Below are 18,638 nucleotides of genomic sequence, written 5' to 3' on the forward strand. Positions count from 1 at the left end.
CACGTATCTCTATTTATGTACCCTAAATCATTCTAATAGATCCAAAACTTTTCACCTTTCCTTTCCAGGTGAAAAACTCAAAACAGACAAGAGATAACTTCTGTGAGTGCCTTTAAAGTTCTGGAGCTGTTAAAAGGAATTAGACCTCCACAATAAAAAAAAAAAAAGAAAAAAAAAAAAAGTCACTGGGTATTTGTTGGCCAAAAGTTGATAGGATCAATAATTATGCATCTGGTCAACCTTCCTAAAATATGCAGCAATTATGCTCAGATTATGAATAGTAACTTATTTCTTTCCAAACTTACTACAGAGCTGAAACAAACTTTGTTGCCTCATCACCTGCAATTAAAAATCCTATTCATCAGACTAGGACTTGGTCTTGTTGGGCTTTTTGGGTTTTTTTTCCCTCTTTCTGTTGTTTCTGTACAGATATCAAGTACAATAAAAAGTGGAAAAAAGTGGGCACAGCTATTCCAATCAAATTATTTGTTTTGTAAAAGAACTTTTCACACACAAAGGTTGAGCATGTAAGATACTAAAGTGTCTAAGAACAATAAACCAGACTTTTTCTGTTTAGATAGAAGCAATGAAATGTGAGGTAGCAGCTAATATGAAAGCAGCATGTAAAAAGCCAATAACTTTTGTTTAAGACAAGCAACACTATTTCTTAGTAATAAAACATTTATACTGAACATAAAAGAAAGGGCAAATATAGGAGAAGAAATTATGATATCCTATACTACTGTCAAATACTTTACAAAATTTTTACTTATCAGATCTCACTCCTCTGAGCATGTTAGAGGCTTTTCATTTTCAAAGCCATTTCAAAGATCCAAAATTTTCACAAACATGTTACAGTGTATTTCTGATTTTTACTGCTCCCTCTCCAGGATACTTGTTTGTTGGTTTCACAGTTTTTTGTAGGGTTTTTTTCTGCCATTGTTGTTGTTTTACTTAAAATATACTTTCTGTACACCACATAATATTTTAGTCATTATTTTCATAAAGATGTTGGTATGAACTAATTTTATTTCTTAAAGAAAAAAATTATATAAATCAATGCTGGTTTCTAGCTATTTTCTCCATTTTGATTCCTCAAGAAATTAATATCCAGTATTACAGCACATCTCTGAATCAAAAGCATTATCCTTGGTAAATGTTAAAGAAGAAAGAAGTATATAAAGTCTACAGAACAAGCTATTTGCTACCATTAGAACAGCAGCATCTCACAAACCCTGTGCTCAAAACTAACAAATCAACCATACTGGAAGTGGCAGCTGGAGAATCAAAAGCTATTTTAGAGCTTCTTTAATCTGAATTTGGACAATTCTAAACAGTAAGCAACAGTTTTTTAATTCACCAGCACAAAATGACTGGTGAGACAAAGCCAGCCATGCAGAAAGCAATCAATCAAAGAAGAGGAGCCCCTGACCATGACTGTTCTTGCTCTCAGCTGCTAACTAAAATCAGGGCAATTTAATTATCATTAGTTCAGTGCCACAAACTTTATTTTAACATTAAGGAAGGCTGCTACAGCAATGTCAGTACAGGGTGCATTCCTGCAAAAACTGAAACCAATCCCATTTAATATGGTTTTATGGAAAACTCAGCCATTTATATTCACCATTTTTCTGAGCCAGGCCATAAGTGAAGTTTACTCAATAATCTACATCTGTAGAGGCTCTCAGACACTGCATACAAGACTAAATTACACTGAAGTTTGTGAATTTATGAACAAGAAATAATGTTTTCTAAAATCTCTACCTTTCCTGTGAGGGTGGTGAGGGACTGGCACAGGTTGCCCAGAGAAGCTGTGGATGCCCTATCCCTGGCAGTGTTCAAGGCCAGGCTGGATGGGGCCATGAGCAATCTGGTCTAGTGGAAGATGTCCCTACCATGGCAGGACATGAGTGATGTTAAGGTCCCTTCCAACCCAAACCATTCTGTAATTCTATGATCTATATAATACAAATGTAATAGGACTGAAAACCTAAAGCACTCTAGTTAAGGTGAGGTTAAGCGCTAGTTAAGCACTAGTTAAGGTGCCTGGGGTATGAATTCAACACGGTGCCATTGTGAGCAGAACTGAGTTGGCAGCTCTGTATCTAACTAAGAGAAAATTACAAGTTGAGAAATAAAAATGGAGGAGCATCAGGTGTACCCAAGCAATAATTTAAGAAAGTATGAAAATGGTTTTAAATTAAGACAGAAAGGTAGGTAACAAGTGCAAGAGACTACAAAGATGAAGGTGATTCACTCTGCAGCAGTAAGAATCAGAAACTACTTACAAATGAAGGACAACATAGAAATTTACAAGAAAGCACAAAACAATGTCTTAGGTTTGTTTTTGTAGATGCTTTTTAAAAAATAAACCTAACTACTGCTACAGTAATGCAAGAAGTTTAATAAAATGGCAAAGCTGGCATGCTTGACTGTAAAAAAAGATTACTGACATTCAAGCACTCAAACAAGTTTCTGATACCCATTGTTGAAATGCCAGTGGGTTACTACCACTACCAAATTATTGAGGATGTAAAAGTAGGATGCATGATTTTTTAAAAAAAGGCCTTTTAGAAACTTAGCTTAGGGTCAAATCTGATTAACAGGCTATTTTAACAAGTAGCAAAATTCCTGAGGAATTTAAAAACAGTGCACAGAAAAGTACAGTGTAAGGACTACACATGAGCAACCTTGACCACAAGGGTACCAATGACTGTGGCACACTGGAAGGGATAAATGAGGTTACCAAGCCAGAAACAATACATTGTAGGCTTTATTTAGCCTTATGCAGAGTGGTTCAATGTCAGGTCAGGACAGGATGCCAAGATTAAATGTTTAGACACCATTAATGACTGTTTTACCCAGCAAGCAGACAGGGAAACCACATGAGGAGAAACAGTTCTTGACTTTATCAGAAGTAAAACACAGGACCCTTTTCAAAGTGACATTATTTGAGAGTTACTCTATAGCCATGATTAAAGTACTACTCAAAAGCTCTCTTAAAAGAGTGATAAAGAACCAAATGTTTATGCTTCACTTCAACAAGGCAAACTATATAAAGATAAAAAGCATCTTTAACAAAACAAACCACAAAAAGGACTAAAAAGTTCCAAGACAAGTTAAATCCTTGAAAGCAGCATGAAGGCTATTTAAAAGCATCATATTTGATGCTAATCATCAAAGAAGGTTTTAGAAACGGGAAGGAAAAATCTAGCACCGCTAAATAGCAGCGCAATGAACATTCAGTAGAAGAAAACATCTTCATGGAAGTTTCATAAAATGAGGAAAGCAAAAGATTTAAATTGTGTCCAATTTAAGGTAAAAAAAACCCACTGAGGCAGGTCATTAAGGGTAATTTTAGCAACTTAAAAAATAAAAGGCAGAATGCAGCAACATTTTAGAAACATCTCAACAGTAATAGGGCTGCCTAAGAGCCTGTGCAATAAAAAACAATCTGTATAGGAAAAGGACCCTTCAAAGAAGGAGAGCCCATAGCAAAATATTTTTTTTCAATTTGCTGTCATTTTATAATGGTTTGGAGAGGTTTTCTGGGAAAGATCTCTCAATAATAACAAACACTTTAAAGACAGCCTCAAAACAAGGCTAGGAACTGCACTCCTCAGAAACAAAATCTTAGAGCTAAAACAGACATAAAAAGAGATGGTCCTATAATACAAAGGCCTATTAAAAAATAGAGAAGATCCATACTGGGCTTACAACTGTGGATATTGTTCCTTTACTCAAATAATAATAACCCTAATCACCATCCTTAAAAGGTACAGAAATAAGGAAAATCAACAACACAGCATGGTTCCATAAATGAGCAGTTAAATAAATTAGACTTTTTTTGTTTTTTGTTTTTTGTTTTTTTTTTGCCTGGAAGGGTGTAACTGAAGACTAGATAAAAGGCTCCAGTGTAAAATGAAGAAAAAAGAAGAAAGAAAAGACAAAGTGTAAAATGAAGAAAAAAACAGATGTCATGAAGGACATGACCCCTCTGAAACTACTGTCTGCCTTGCAGCTGATCTCTCCCTGCTGCTGCAGCTCCAAGGTGGGCACACATCCACCTGGTGTCCAGAATTCTCAGAAGTTGCCCAGGAAGCACCAAGTTGATAGAGACTGGCTGGGGCTCAGCAAAGCCTGTAAGAAGGTCTAAGTCCATATTCTGGACAAGTATCATTCTGTGCCTGCTCCATTCTTACTCTTCTTTATTTAAACATCCATTGTGTGCTGTTAGGCACATGAAATGTCAGGGGCGAAACAAAATTAAGAACCAAATCATTCAATACTTTCTGACACTATATTTTGTACATAGCAGTAAGAACACTGCATAAGGTACACTTTAATGTAGCTCAGTTTTTCCAGCATTCAAAGAGCATCCTTCCTCTGTCTGGGGTCCCAGAGGTGGGCACAGCACTGCAGGTGGGCTCTCACCAGGGCAGAGCAGCCAGGCAGAATCCCCTCCCTCACCTGCTCTGGGTGCAGCCCAGGACATGTTTGGTTTCTGGGCTGCCAGAGCACATTGCTGGGTCATGTCCAGCCTCTCACCCACCAGCATCCCAAGTCCTCCTCAGGGCTGCTTCAGTCCCTTCCCTGCCCAGTCTGGGCTTGTGTTTGCCTCAACCCAGGTGCAGGATTTGGAGCTTGGCCTTGCTGAGCTCCCCAGGTTTCATCCAGGCCCACCTCTGGCACTCTCACCTAAACCAAACCCATTTGATACTGTATTTGCGAAAAGAAACTTGCATTTGAAACTCCTGGAGTTTCACTGATGATGGCAAATAAAAGCACATGTATTTTTCTGCATTACACACACCATCTTCACATATGCTTCTGGAAAAAAAGTTAAATATAATTCTTTAAAAGAAGACAACTGTCTCCACATAATTCTGTTGGCTAAAATATATAAAATTCGTAACTTGGATATAACATGGATTTAATAGGATATTCAAATAACTAGGAAATTATTTTCAGTGTAGAATAATCACTTTATCAAACATAGAAACAGGACAGCTTTCCCATCATTAAGGAAAAAAAAAAAAGCCATAGTAGATATGTTTATAGAAAGACATTTTTATTTTCATGTTCTAAGATCTCCCTCATGTGGCTAAACACAACACTGCTTAAAGTTCCACTGAAATACACTAATGCACAATATCAAAATGTGTATGATGCACTACCAGACACCAAAACCACCCAGAACTCCTCAAAGCAGAAGCACAAACTGTGTGATCAGTCATCAACTTCAGGATGCACTGTATGAAACACTCTGAACCAGATTTTTGGAAGCACCCACAATGAAAAAGCATCTGAGGTCAGATACACAACAGCAGCAGCAAAATCAAAAATACTGAACACTCTCAACAGTTCTGGGTTCAACCACACTCAGAACACTTTTTATTAAGCCAAATGTCCTTGAATAAATAAGAATTTATTAACAGCACTAGTAGTAAGAGAATTGTTTCTCACTGGAAGTTGGATCCCAGGATATAAAGCAGACCTGGAATATTTTAACAAGAGTCCATAATTAACACAGCACCTGTTAGCTATTCTGCTACTCAGTTATCCTCCTGATAGTGCAATTCTCCTTGGCATAAAATCCTGTTTCACAGAATCACAGAATAGATGGGGGGTTGGAAGGGACCTCTGCAGATCATCTAGTCCAACCATCCCACCAAAGCTGGATCACCTAGAGCAGGTGACACAGGAATGCACCCAGGTAGGTGTTAAATGTCTCCAGAAAAGGAGACTCCACCGTCTCCCTGGGCAACCTGTTCCAGTGCCATCCTCTACATAAAGATGTTCTTCATGTTTCAGTTGAACTTTCTGAATTTTAGAGTACAGCTATTACCCCTTAGTGGTGGTTTGAGCTGTAAACTAGCCAACAAGACTTCATGGGACAGGTAGAAATAACTCAGGATTCTAAAAATTAAGAAAACTGAAATGACAACCAGAAGCCAAATTTGAGTATATAGGGTAATTAACAGACATTAAATTATTGCAACATCACTTCACAAACTTGTACTGCAACAGCACAGAGGGATTGTGAAAGGCAGAAAGCACATACACAGCACTCCTAGGGCTGCCACCTCCGAGTAACTTTGTAACTTTGTTCACTGCTCCAATGAAAGCCAGGCCAGCACAAGGCACACGAAGGCCAGAGATTACAGTGAAGTGGAAACATCTTTAACACATCTTAAACATCTGCCTTCTGCAGCTGACTGTGGGGACCTTGAGCTGTTAACACCATTTAGAGCGGCTGCCAGAGGAGCTCACGAGGTGTTTCAAATCCAGGTGAGCACAGAATCATGGAATCAGAGCATGGAAAGGGGCTGGAACAGACCTTAAAGATCATCCAGCTCCAACCTCCCTGCCATGGCCAAGGACACTTCCCACTAGACCAGGTTGCCTAAGGCCTTATCCAGCCTGGCTTTGAACACTGCCAGGATTGGGGCAGCCACAACTTTCCTTGTCACCCTGTTCCAGTGTCTCACCACACTCACAGTAAAGACTTTCTTCCTAATACCCACACTAAAACTCCCCTTTCACTTTGTACCCATTACTCCCTGTCCTGTCACTAAAGTTCCTGAGGAAGAGCCCCTCTCCGGCTTCCCTGCAGCCCCCCTCACAGCCCGTGAGATTGCTGTGGGGTCTCCACGCTTCCATTCGGGACCAGCGGCCGCTCCAGCTGCTCCTTCCCAGCTGCTCCCGACTCGCTGCTAAGCGGCGGCCGCAGGACGGGCAGTCGGAGCACAGCAGGACTCCCAAGGTCGGGCTGCCCGAGCCCTCCGGTGGCTTCTGCAGCGCCCCCACCCCGCCGGCCCCACAGACCCCCAGGCAGCCGTGCGACGCGGGGCGATGGAGTCAGGACCCGCCGCCACTGGTGGAACTACTTGTCGTGCGGAAGGATCGTGTCAGAGCACCGCCGGAACTACTTCTCCCCCCGCCCGCCGCGCGGGGATCCGTGCGCGCTCCCCCGCCCGCCCCGGCCCGGCCCCGCTCACCTGCAGCCGCCGCCTCCATCGCCGCGGGGTCTCAGCGGGACAGCGCGCCTGGGGCCAAGCGCGGCCCGCTTGGAAAACAGAGCGAAGGAAAAAGGGGGGGGAAAAAAAAACAACACCGAAAATCGGGTCCCCGTGCGGCGCCTTATGGCGAATCTGCCGCGGCCGACACGGCAGTGGCGGCTCGGCTCGGTTCCGCGGGGCGGGGCGGCGCCTGCGCAGTGGCGGCCGTGCGGGGCCGCGTCCTCTGAGGCACCGCCCGCGGGCTGAGAGAGCGGCAGGAGGAGGATCAGGGCTGCGGGACACCGCGACAGGAGACACCCTGGACAGCCGCGACACTCCGGTGTCGGCTCCCTGAGCCCCTCTGAGCACCCTGGAGCTGCCCGCCCCAGGACTCCGGGGGACCGGGGCTGCACAGCTCAGGCTGACACAGCCTCGGGATGCCAAAGGCGTTTTAATTCACCAGCTGCGGTAAAATGTATTTTAATATGCGTGGTACTTTAGCACATACGAGGTGGTCATAGAATGGACTGGGTGGAAGGGTCTCTAAAGACCATCTCGTTCCAACCCCTTTGCCATGGGCAGGGAGCCCTTCCTCTAAACCAGGTTGTTCCACAGCCCATCCCACCTGGCCTTGAACACTTCCAGGAATGGGACATCCACAGCTTCCTTGCTTGCTGCCCTCACAGTAAAGGATTTCTTCCTAATTTAAACCTTCCTTCTGAGGTAAGAGCTGAGATCATGGGGAACCAGTGTGTACATCCCTTGTCCTCCGTGTCACCACAGGTAACTGGCAGGATTGTCTGAACAAACACCCTTGGTGCTTATGGGTGTGAAAAGGCAAGTGTGAGCAAGCAGGCTCATTTGTGTGTAAAACTCACCTCTCCTCGCTGGTGTCACAACTTCTACCAGCTTTACATGGACCTTTGCTCAGTCACTTTACCCATCAACGCTTCCCTTAGTCAGAATGACTTAGATGAGACAACTCTTAGAAAAACATGTTCTTTAGAATTTATGTCGGAGTCCTGAGGAGAAGGCAGAAGGGAAAGACCAGACTTTTCCAGAGGATGTGGTTGTTCCTCTGCAAATTTTTTTTGTCTCCTCTGACCAAATGCAAATAACAGAGCAATATTATAGCAGAGACATCACTGGGTGTTCTGGCCTCATGAGAAGCAACATTGGGAACCCATCTTTAGCCTGCTACCTTGACCTGCCCTCTTTACCTTCTGGACTCCTTGTGCCCATTTCTGTCCCTCTTCCCACCCACTGCACATATCTTCTGGAGAACATTTCATACTTCTAGGAGCAATAAAGATGAAAGCACAGTTGTGCTCAGGCACATGCTGCCCATGAAAGGAAAGGACTGTGCTCTTTTTTGGACATGAACAATATTCTTCCTTACCTTGGCATTGAAAGAACATTCTCTGGTCCTTGAGTCATTGAGCCTCACTATAGCAAGTGGGGTGGATTGTCCTGCCAAGAAAAGCACTTGTCTTCACATAGAACCATTGCTTGAGCATCCACGTGCCACATGGTTTACTTTTTACATACACATATTGCATACAGTTCTGCTTTGCACAATCACAAGCCTGTTTAAAAGGCTACATTAATAAAGGCTTGTTCTTTACCTAAGACAAGAAATCAGAGTTGGAGTTGCTGAGCTTTGCTGCCTGGCCCAGTCAAAACGTTTGGCAGGCGGGGGGGGCTCTGTCTGTTGGATGTCAGAAAATAAAGAAAACCTATCACTGTCGAGGTGCCTGGCCAGGTCACAGAGCCACATGAAGCAAAGTTTTTGCAGCTCTGAATCAACAGTTTCACAGCTTAAATAAAAATACCCTCAAGGTCTTCAAAGTGACATCGTGTCAAAAGCCACGTGACTCGTCACCAGTCACCAACAGAGTTCAGTTTCCCCACATACAACACAGATCCAGGCACTGCAATCACCAGCATCGATTGTGAGGCCCTCTCAGCACAGAGGGCAGGGATTCCTGGGACTGACCTGGACTTCAGTGACCCTTGATGGTCCCTTCAAACTCAGGATATTCTGTGATTCCATGAACAGATTCCCTCTCTAGCAGGAGCCTGATCCCAGTCTGTTCATCTCATTCTGTCAGAGTTTCCTTATTGACAAAACTCAAGGCTCACACCATCTGTGCTTTCCCTGTCCCTGTCTTTCCTGCACATCCCCTTGTTGTTGTTTTTGAGGTCCCAGTGCCAGTTTTTATACACAGGAATATCTTTCCTGGTTTTCTCAAGTGCTCTTTCCAGATGTTTCCTGCATTTTCTCTCACCCCTGATGTCTCTCTAGCCACTAGCTTAGATAAGCTCCTGCACACACAAGTGTTTATCAAATACAGCTCCCAGTTCCTTCTCTTCAGCCCACTGAGTAGCTCCTTCTCATAGCCTCCATGCCTGGCTGGTATGAGTTGGCTTCTCCTGAACCAAATCTTGTATGATAATAATAATAATAACAACAACAATAATCTCTGACAAGTGCTAGAGAAGGCAAAGGTCAAATATAGAGCAAGTTCAGTATTGCACAGGCCTTCAGCCTGCATCTGGAGCTGGAATCCATGAACAAAGCGTGGATGCCCTTATTGAGGGCACAGCAGATGCTGACTTCTCCTTTTCCCAGTTATATGGTTTTATTCACAAATAGGAAAAGCATTTCACTGAAGATGTGTATTCCCAAGTGTGGAATGCGAGTGCAGCTTGCTTGGCTGTTTCATTAGAGCAGCCCCACAGAATTAAGGTGCTAAAATCAGTCAAAAGTTAGAATTAGTACTGCTTTGTACAGTTTTCATTTTCATTTGCATAAGCTATTTCTGGGAATCTTTCACATCCCACAGTCATACACTGCATTTGTTCAGAGTCTCTGACTCATTCAGCATTGCTGACGTACCTGACCTAGATATGAATGAGGGCTACACAGCACAGGGGCTCATCTGTAGCACAAGACTCTGCCTGGTGTGTTACAGAAGCTGGAAATTGTTGAGAGGTAAACATGAGGTTTTATGAAAGGAGATTAGGAACAGATCTTCCTCTGAGTTCATTTATGATATAAAAACAGCATTCATTAACTGCATCTTCCTCCTTTTCTGCTTCCTCCCTGTGGCATTTGCAATGTGCTTTGAAAAGCTTTACATATTTCTATAGTTGAAAATTTTAGCATCTGTGCTTAAACGTTATAATTACTTTTAAATTCCTCTTATCCTAGATGTCATATATTGAAGATATCCAGTTAGGGAAGCTTTATCTTAAACTTCCGTGTGTCACTTTCCTTTTTTTTTCCCCATGAGCATTTCAGAAAGTAAAGTAATTTCTGTTGAAATAGCAAATCAATAAATGTCCCATAAGCACCCAAAACAGAATGAGGCAAAGCTCTGTAGAGGCAAGATACAATAACTGGCTAAATGAGGCAGTTGTCCAGTGAGAGAAGGCAGTAAATTATGTGACTGTGACCTAAGGATCTGCAACAAAAAGTACCAGCAGAGGATAAAAACAGACATATGCCAACAGCCTTGATTTAGACCCTTAATGACCTTCCAGAGTTTGAATTTCCAACCTGACTGATTTTATTATATACCAATATTTTAAGACAAAATTTCTTTATTTTATGAAGTAGAGTGCATAAAGCATTCTAAAAGAGAGCAGAACTCAGGTATAACAAGCTAAGTATTGTAAGAAACGGTGTAAAATAAAAATCTTCAACTTTGTGTGCACTTGCTGTAGAATGGAAAAAGCCCAAAACATGTGTCTGGGTTTTTTAATAATTATACAATACACATACACTCTACTGCATTTGAGTTTCCTGTGCTTGCTTGCAAACAATTCCCTGGGCAGTTCCAGTGTGTGACAACCATTTCTGTAAATACCCAGTAATATCAGACCTAAACTTTCCCTGGTGCAACTTGAGGCCTTTACCTCCTGTCACTTGTTACTTGGGAGAAAAGGCCAACTCCCCTCTGGGTACACCCTCCTTTCAGGTGGCTGTAGAGAGCAATTAAATGCCCCCAAGCCTTCTTTTCTCCAGGCTGAGCACCCCCAGCTCTGTCTGCTGCTCCTCATCAGACTTGTGCTCCACACCCTTCCCCAGCTCCACTGCTCTTATCTGAGGTGCACGCTCCTGCACCTCAGTCTCTCTTTTGTAGTAAAGGACGTGAACTAGAGACAGCACTGGAGGTGTGTCCTCACCTGTGCCAAGTACAGTGGGACAGCCAGTGCCTGGTCCTGCTGGCCACACTTCTGCTGATACAGAAGACCAGGAGGCGACCAGCCTTCTTGCCCACCTGAGCACACACAGGCTCATGACTGGCTGCTGTTGGCCAGCACCCTCAGGGTCTTTTCTGCTGGGAAACTTTCCAGCCACCCTGTCCCCAGCATGGGGCACTGCAGGGCTTTGTTTGGACACGAGGGCAGGACCCAGCACTTGTCCTTATTGAACTTCATACAACTGGTCAGGATCCGTCGGTCCAGTCTGTCTAGATCCCTCTGCAGAACCTTCCTACCCTCCAGCAAACCAGCACTCCCTCTCATACCCTTAATGTATGTCCTTAGTGTCCTTACCAACAGTGTTTGGTGTCCTTAATGTCCTTTGGTGTACCTTAATGTCCTTTGGTGTACCTTAATGAAGGTACATTTAATCCCCTCATCCAAGTCATCAATAAAGATCTTAATCAGGGCTGGACTGAGTAGTGATCCCTGGGAAACACCACTGGTGACTGGCCACCAACTGGATGTGTCACTATTTACCACCACTCTGGGCTCAGCCATTCAGCCAGGTTTTTAGCCAGCAAAGAGTGCACCTGCCCAAGCTGTTGGAAGCCAGTTTCTCCAGGTGAATGCTGTGGGAAGAGGTGTCAAAGGCTTTGCTGAAGTCCAGGTAGGATGTAGGAATGTGCCTGCCCCCTGTTGACGGAGTGACAAAACTATCCTTTGTCCCCTTAAAAAGGAAATAAGCCCAGAAGTTTCTCTCCTCAATTAGGTGAAAAAGGCATCTCATAGGACCCGGGGAACTTTACCTCAAACTTAAGGATAGCTAATTGGGCAGGAGTCAAAAAGTCCTGCCTAGGCAATTTACTAGAAAAAGAAGAGAACAAAGAAACTAATCACTTTTGTGAGGTGTTTTACCAGGGGCAGGACTGCCTCTTGCTCCTGGATCGATTTTTCTCTGTAAAGAGTTTGTTATTTTGCCTTTTATTAAAACCTTTTTGTTTCCAACACTGCCACAGAAGCCATCCTGCTGATTTTATGGCTTCTAAGGTAGCTGAGCTATCTTGGGTGTGAAATAGACCTCCAAGAGCTTATGAGACCTGGCTCAAAGAGACTCCTATTTCAGTAGACAACGACCACAGCCTTTCCCTCACCCTCATTGTCACCTGGTCATAGAAGGTCAGGTTGGTCAAGCAGCACCTGCCTTGCATGACCCCTTGCTGGCTGGGACTGATCCCCTGCTTGTTCTTTATGTGCCAGTTTATGTGGCAATGATTTGCACCATGACTTCCCCTGGCACCACGGTCAGTCTGTAATTCCCCACATCCTCCTGCCAGCCCTTCACGTAGGTGGGTGTTGCATTTGCCAACCTCAGGTCATCTGGGAGCTCCCCACGTAGCCAGGACTGCTGATAAACGATGGAGTGGCAGGGTGAGCTCTTCCTCCATTCAGTCACTGCCCTGGGGTGGATCCCATCCGGCCCCTTGGACGTGTTGCATTATTTTTAAAAGAAAAGGGACCATTGTTAAGTGAGAGCAAAGACTAAACTTTGTAAAGTAATTAAGCAGTTCTTCCTGGGTTTTGTAAACTGTTTTTCCACTAAGGGAAAACCTGAGCTATATTTACAGCTGTGGAGGTAATCAACAGTATCAATTTAATATAGATTCTGGGGGAGGACACACAAGAGAGCATTCTCAAAAGCAACATAGGTTTAATAAATTTGTTTAAAGTTAATTAGCACACATATTTTTATCAGATTTTTATTTTCTCAGTGGTTTCAAAGTGAAAACAGTTTGAGCTTATGCTCTGCACTTTTGGAAGTTCTACATGAAAGTGCAAAGATGAATGCTCAGAAATTAATGGGGGTTGTTTGGCAATCAGCTTTATGCTTAAGAAGAAAAGTTACCATTGCCTTCCTGTAAATGCTACATTATTTTTTCCACATTATCTGTCTGCAGTAACTGTATCTGCTTGTTATTTTTATCTGCCATGTTTAATGTTGAGTTCTTGTTTAGGACTGCGTAATTGCTGTTTTCTTGTTACAGAACATTAACTTTATGCTTCCAGTAATAACTTTATAATGAAAATGCTAATAAAAATGGGGCAGTGCAAACTACACAGTTACAAATCTCTCCAGAGCTCAGTATGAGGCTTATCACAATTCTTGACATCTCAGGATTGTATAGTCTACTGATACTGATTACACTGCACAGTTAATTTAAAAATTATCTCCTGCAGGCCGAGAGAAAGGCAGCAATCATAAATAACTTCAGAAAAAATATATACATGCTGAAAATGCTTCTAATAAAGATTCTGGTTTTCTCAGTGCAGCAATGTAGTCACTGCAGGACTCAGAAATACCCTGTATTAATCACATTTCTGCTTGCAGGTTTATACTGTTTAATCCTATTACAACTGTACAGCATGTTTTTCCTTTGGTAGGTGGTGTCAGACTAGCTGGAGACAGCAGCACAGACTGGAACACTGTGCAGGTTTAAATGGCAGTTTTCCTTGTTCTTTTAAGTACTTTTGGATTGGGGGTTGTTTTCTTACACAGGGACCTAGAAGACAAGAAATTATATTAGAAAAGTGAAAGTTAAGAAATGCTATTATGTGCTGTTTCTTGCTGTTTCTTCAGTCTAGTACAAAATGAACACTGTGCAGCTGGACTGAGATAGAAATGCATGTGAGAAAGCAAACTTTGCCTTAAGCTTTTAAAAATGTAGGACTGTCAAAACAGAAGATTATTTATAGTTATGATTATGTATGAAAAGTGCAGCACAATATCTATATTTCATTCTTTTCACATTTACTGTAATTCAGGGCAAGAAGAAATATATATACCCACCAAATAAAAAAGGTAAATTCATAGTACAAATGGAATATTCTCCACACCACTACGTGGTACTGAAAAAGGCACAAAGAGAGGCATATAGGATAGACATCTTTGTTATCATATTTCTGCTGGGAAAGTTGCCACTGTCTTATGGAACAGGGAGCTATTTATAGGATAGTGGAACAGAGAGGAAAAGCAGCACCAATCATGCTGGGTTTGATTTATTAGCTCTACAGGAGGAATTTGACAAGCATGATATGCCCAAATGATACAAATCTGACAGCTTCTCCATGATTTGTATGATGGTAATTTGATTAGACATTGCATCATGTGTTTGACTTCAGCAGATTGCTGTACAAGTCTCAATCTTCATCAATTTTCTGCAAGATTATCATGTCTTTAAATACTTCATACCTTAAGTTCCCTCCAAGGAAAATGAGAACCACCACCACTATCTACTGGCATCATTTACCTGGACTTATGGAAATGAAAAGCACTGGAGACTGTCCCACACAACATCCTTGTCTCCAAATTGGAGAGACATGGATTGGATGGATGGATGGATGGATGGATGGAATAAAAGCAGGAGGCTTTGAACTAGATGACCTTTAAGGTCCCTTCCAAATCCTTCTGTGATGCCATGATCTAGGTCTGTCTGCCAGTACCTTCTGGAGGGTCAGAAGCATCCAGAATTCTCCAGTGACTGTAGAAGGAGGTTGATGGGACTACTGTGACCATATAAACAAGACTCTAAAGCAGCACATTCCTACTTATGAAAAAAACCCTAAGGGATCTGTGTCATATTGATACCATTGATTTGCTCATTAATCTTTGCATCTTCCACATTATCACAGTCCGATACTTCCCTCTTTGACATAATTAACGGTGCTGATAGAATGAAAATCCTTTAACAGGGAAAAGCTGTAAATACATCCCTTCTCAGAGTAATATTGCTTGACTGACAAAATGTCCAGTCACCACCTATTCATTCTTTGCTCCTTACAAGGAGGAAAACACATGCACTACACAGTGTTTGTGGCTATTTTAACCAACCCCTTCTTCCCCTCTCTCTTACAGAGGAATTTTGAAACTAGTATAGAGATTACACCACAAAATGTTTTAAGGAACATTTTCAGTTTTACATTTTTCCTAAAAATCACTAATACTGCTTATCTTTTGAATACCCCAGCTACTGAAACGTGATAACAACACTGAATTGTATATTCTACAGGCAGTCTGTGTAAGAGAAGGTGACTTCACTTCTATAAATACCATTTACTACGGCTGACAGAGACTCCAGTTATACTCCTTAATTGGAATAAGCTGTTTGAATTTCTTTTTTTATTATTCCTCCAGTATAAGCTCTCATCTTCAGGTTTCATTGGGCAGTATCTCAAACCCAAGCAACTCTGTATTCTGTCTGGCATTGTTCTCTTGGCCATGCCACAAGGTTTTTCCTCATTCAAGAATGATTTATTATTCTTTTTCCCTTCCTCCTTGATAAAAATATGTTGAGGGTGCCTAATTTGTAACTCTGCTGCTCTAATGAGATAATTGTTCAAATTGGAGGGTAAAAGCAAATAAATTTTGTAGCTTGCACACCTGAGTACTCTCTATTTTTGGAGCTTTCTTCAGTCATTTTCTGTGTTAACAATGAGTGTAAGTTTAAGCATTAAAGGTTTATCTTTTCTGCTCTTTCTGCTTCACTTCTCTTTCTCTGGAAGAACAGCACAGTTGCATAATACGTGAAGTGCAGTCCCTAAAAACCATCTGCTCAGTCTCCTTTCATTAGCACACCATGACAAGGGTTTGGGTTTGGTTATTTCTGTAACACAGACACCACTACTTAAACATCCAATAAAACTATATGAGTTCTGGTTTTATGTTCATACAAGGAAACTCTGCTGAGAAATTACTCATCCCTGTTACAGCTCAGCCATCAGTTTTGCAAAACTTATTTATGATTAAACCCATGCATGTATTGTGGACACTTCATGTGCTTTATGACAGTTTACATTTGCTCATATTTATTATCTTCTGATGTATTCTGAACCATAACTGAAGCCTGATTATAATCTCATTCATATTAATGAGAGCCAGAAAAAAAACCACCTTCAAAATCAGTGAAGTCACTCAGATGGTATGGAATTTTATGGAGTCAGAATCTGGCTTTCAGTCACAACAATTTTAGATAGATTACACGGTCCCACATCAGCAGCACTACTCTGCCATAAAAACAGCCATCAAATGTAATTAACAGATGTGAGCTGTCATTGAGATCAAGCCTTTGAAAGCTGCTACTTTAGTGTGACCTTACTTACCTATTTTTCTAGCAGAAATGCTTCAGCTCAAACAAAAATTCAGGGAAGTTTGGTATTCTAGGATTTCTTAATATCCCATCTGGACACACTGGAGGACATCCAGGCAACCTTGACACCCCCTGTGGCTCCCATGCATGCAGGCCATGTCTGCAGAGCTCCAGAATCAGAGCTGCCAGTGAATGGTCAGAGTCTGGCACAGTGCAATCCTCCACATGGTCACTGTCACACAGCAGCACACATGGATGTTTAATTAAAATGACATCTACATCAAAAAGGATGTTTTTGATGGAAGGAAGTGCAGCCTTCATTCTGTATCCCACAATATTAACTATTGCCTTATCAGCTGAAGCATTAATAAGCAAACATTCTTTTTAGCATTGCCCTGGGAAAAACTTCACTGGATCTTGATTGTTCTTACACTATTCTATATATATATGTGTGTGTGTGTGTGTGTGTGTGTGTACACACACAGTTTTTATGGTACAATACCTTAAATCTGCACTTTAAGCAGTCTAAATAAATAGAAAAAGAACAGTTTTAAGATGAACATCTGTATGGAAACTATTTCTGATTGTTCAACATGCAATTGGTTTTTCTAGTAGTAAAAAAAAAAAAACCCACTATATTAAAACCTTTACTCTTATCATGAAACACCATCCAAGATTATTTAAATATTTATTTTCTCTACTAAGCATGTGAAGTGGCTAAATTTTCCATTTCCTGAATTCACTGATTCCAAATAGGAAAAAACTTTATATAGCAAAAAGTCAAAAAAGTTCAGAAAGGAGAAATCTGGGAAATTTATGCTTCAAAAACCAACAAAATACCTATTAATTTAGTTGACCAAGAAGCATCATGGCATAAAGAACATAGATAGAAGAGATTCCTCACAGCCTCTTAATTTAGTTTTCACTAAGTTTTCTGATGTGAGGATGCCTGAGCTAAATGCAGATATAAATACATTTACTAGTGGGAGATGTAACATCACTGTTGAAATTCCTGCAGAACAGAAAGAACCAACATACACAGTAGTGCCTCTGATCTGAAAACTCTACAAAATTATCTTCCCTCTCCTTTGCTCCTCAAAGATTCCATCTTTTGATAAGACAGAATTTGCTTCTTGCTTTCCTGCCTCTATCCTATAACACCAGCTTTTTTCTAAGACCAATTTAAGCAGGAAGGGGTCAGGGGTATTTCTTTGTTTCATAGCAGAAGCCACACTTCATTAACACATCTCTGAAGATACAAAGTTTGTGTCTCCAGATGACAGAGACAGACCAAAGTCAACCCCTGGGTTTGGGATGCATCCGAGAATCGCCTCTGCCTGCAGAAACAGAGTAGCTGTGACAGTGGAAAGCCTGGGTGTGTTATGTCTCCATTACAGGCAGGAAGCAGACCACAGCAGCTATGGCAGGCAGTTCATGGGATGAACAAGACTTCATGTCTAGAGGGACATCACACACAGTTAAGCTTCTGTAAACTGCTAACACTGGACTGTGATCCAGGTTAGAAATTTGCTATCTTATAAATTCCTTAGAATAAGTGTGAAACATCTCCAGAAGAAGAGATGGTTAATAGATCTCATTTTCCACTAGATGGTAGTTAGTCAATTCAACAAATTTAATAATATGTGGGAAATGTGTTTATTTAAAAAATGCATTAAGCTATGCACTTAATGTATATGCTTTCAGCATGTTTTCCATAGCCTTAAGTAAACAGAGCTTAGTTCACAAAGAATCTTTCATCCCTGCCGCTTCCCTTTTTCCTGTCAGACAAAGATAAGGCTTCTGTGAAGCTTGGAAAAATAATTTTTCACTTTATTAAAAGAGCAGATTTTTCAGATAAAGCCATATTGTTTACAGGAAATGATTTCCCTGCTGAGACAGTGATGTTATCAGACAACAAACAATTCTGACTGACATAAACTGCATTTCCTCCTTTCTGCTTCCAGGGCCCACGGACTGTTCCATGGATCAGGCTTTCTTTGGCTGCAAAGGTGGACTAGTGAGGGATCTGCTGCTCCTTAACAGAAAGAGAAAGCTCAATGCCAGAGCTAAGACCCTCACTGCTCATACTCACCTACTATAAAATCATGTTTTAAGTTCAAGTTTTAAGCAGTCTGCACTTTGTCTGTACTCTCCCCAGACACAGAAGCTCTATAAAATATGAATTAAGCTGGTCTGAACTTGCATAGCTGGTTAAAAGGAAGTGAGCTGAATTTTGGAAGAGTCTTAGTAAACACAACAGACAAGTAAAGCAAATATCAATAAA

The 18,638-nt window shown here is 41.6% G+C and overlaps 1 protein-coding gene across 2 annotated transcripts in view; it reads right to left on the minus strand.

The window, feature by feature from the left end:
- ZFAT (zinc finger and AT-hook domain containing) overlaps window positions 1-7,214 on the minus strand; it is a 77,622-nt gene extending 70,408 nt beyond the window's left edge. The window contains exon 1 of one of the 2 annotated variants that reach the window (XM_009088274.4): window positions 7,002-7,214. In XM_009088274.4, coding sequence (XP_009086522.1) covers window positions 7,002-7,020 — 19 coding nt within the window. In that variant the 5' untranslated portion in view covers window positions 7,021-7,214. Of the gene's footprint in view, window positions 1-6,828; window positions 6,924-7,001 lie in introns of those variants that run through there. The other variant, XM_018914116.3, reaches the window with a different exon arrangement.
- Window positions 7,215-18,638: the final 11,424 nt, after the last annotated feature.

This window comes from Serinus canaria, chromosome 2, assembly GCF_022539315.1.
Source record: "Serinus canaria isolate serCan28SL12 chromosome 2, serCan2020, whole genome shotgun sequence".
Classification (NCBI taxonomy): Eukaryota; Metazoa; Chordata; class Aves; order Passeriformes; family Fringillidae; genus Serinus; species Serinus canaria.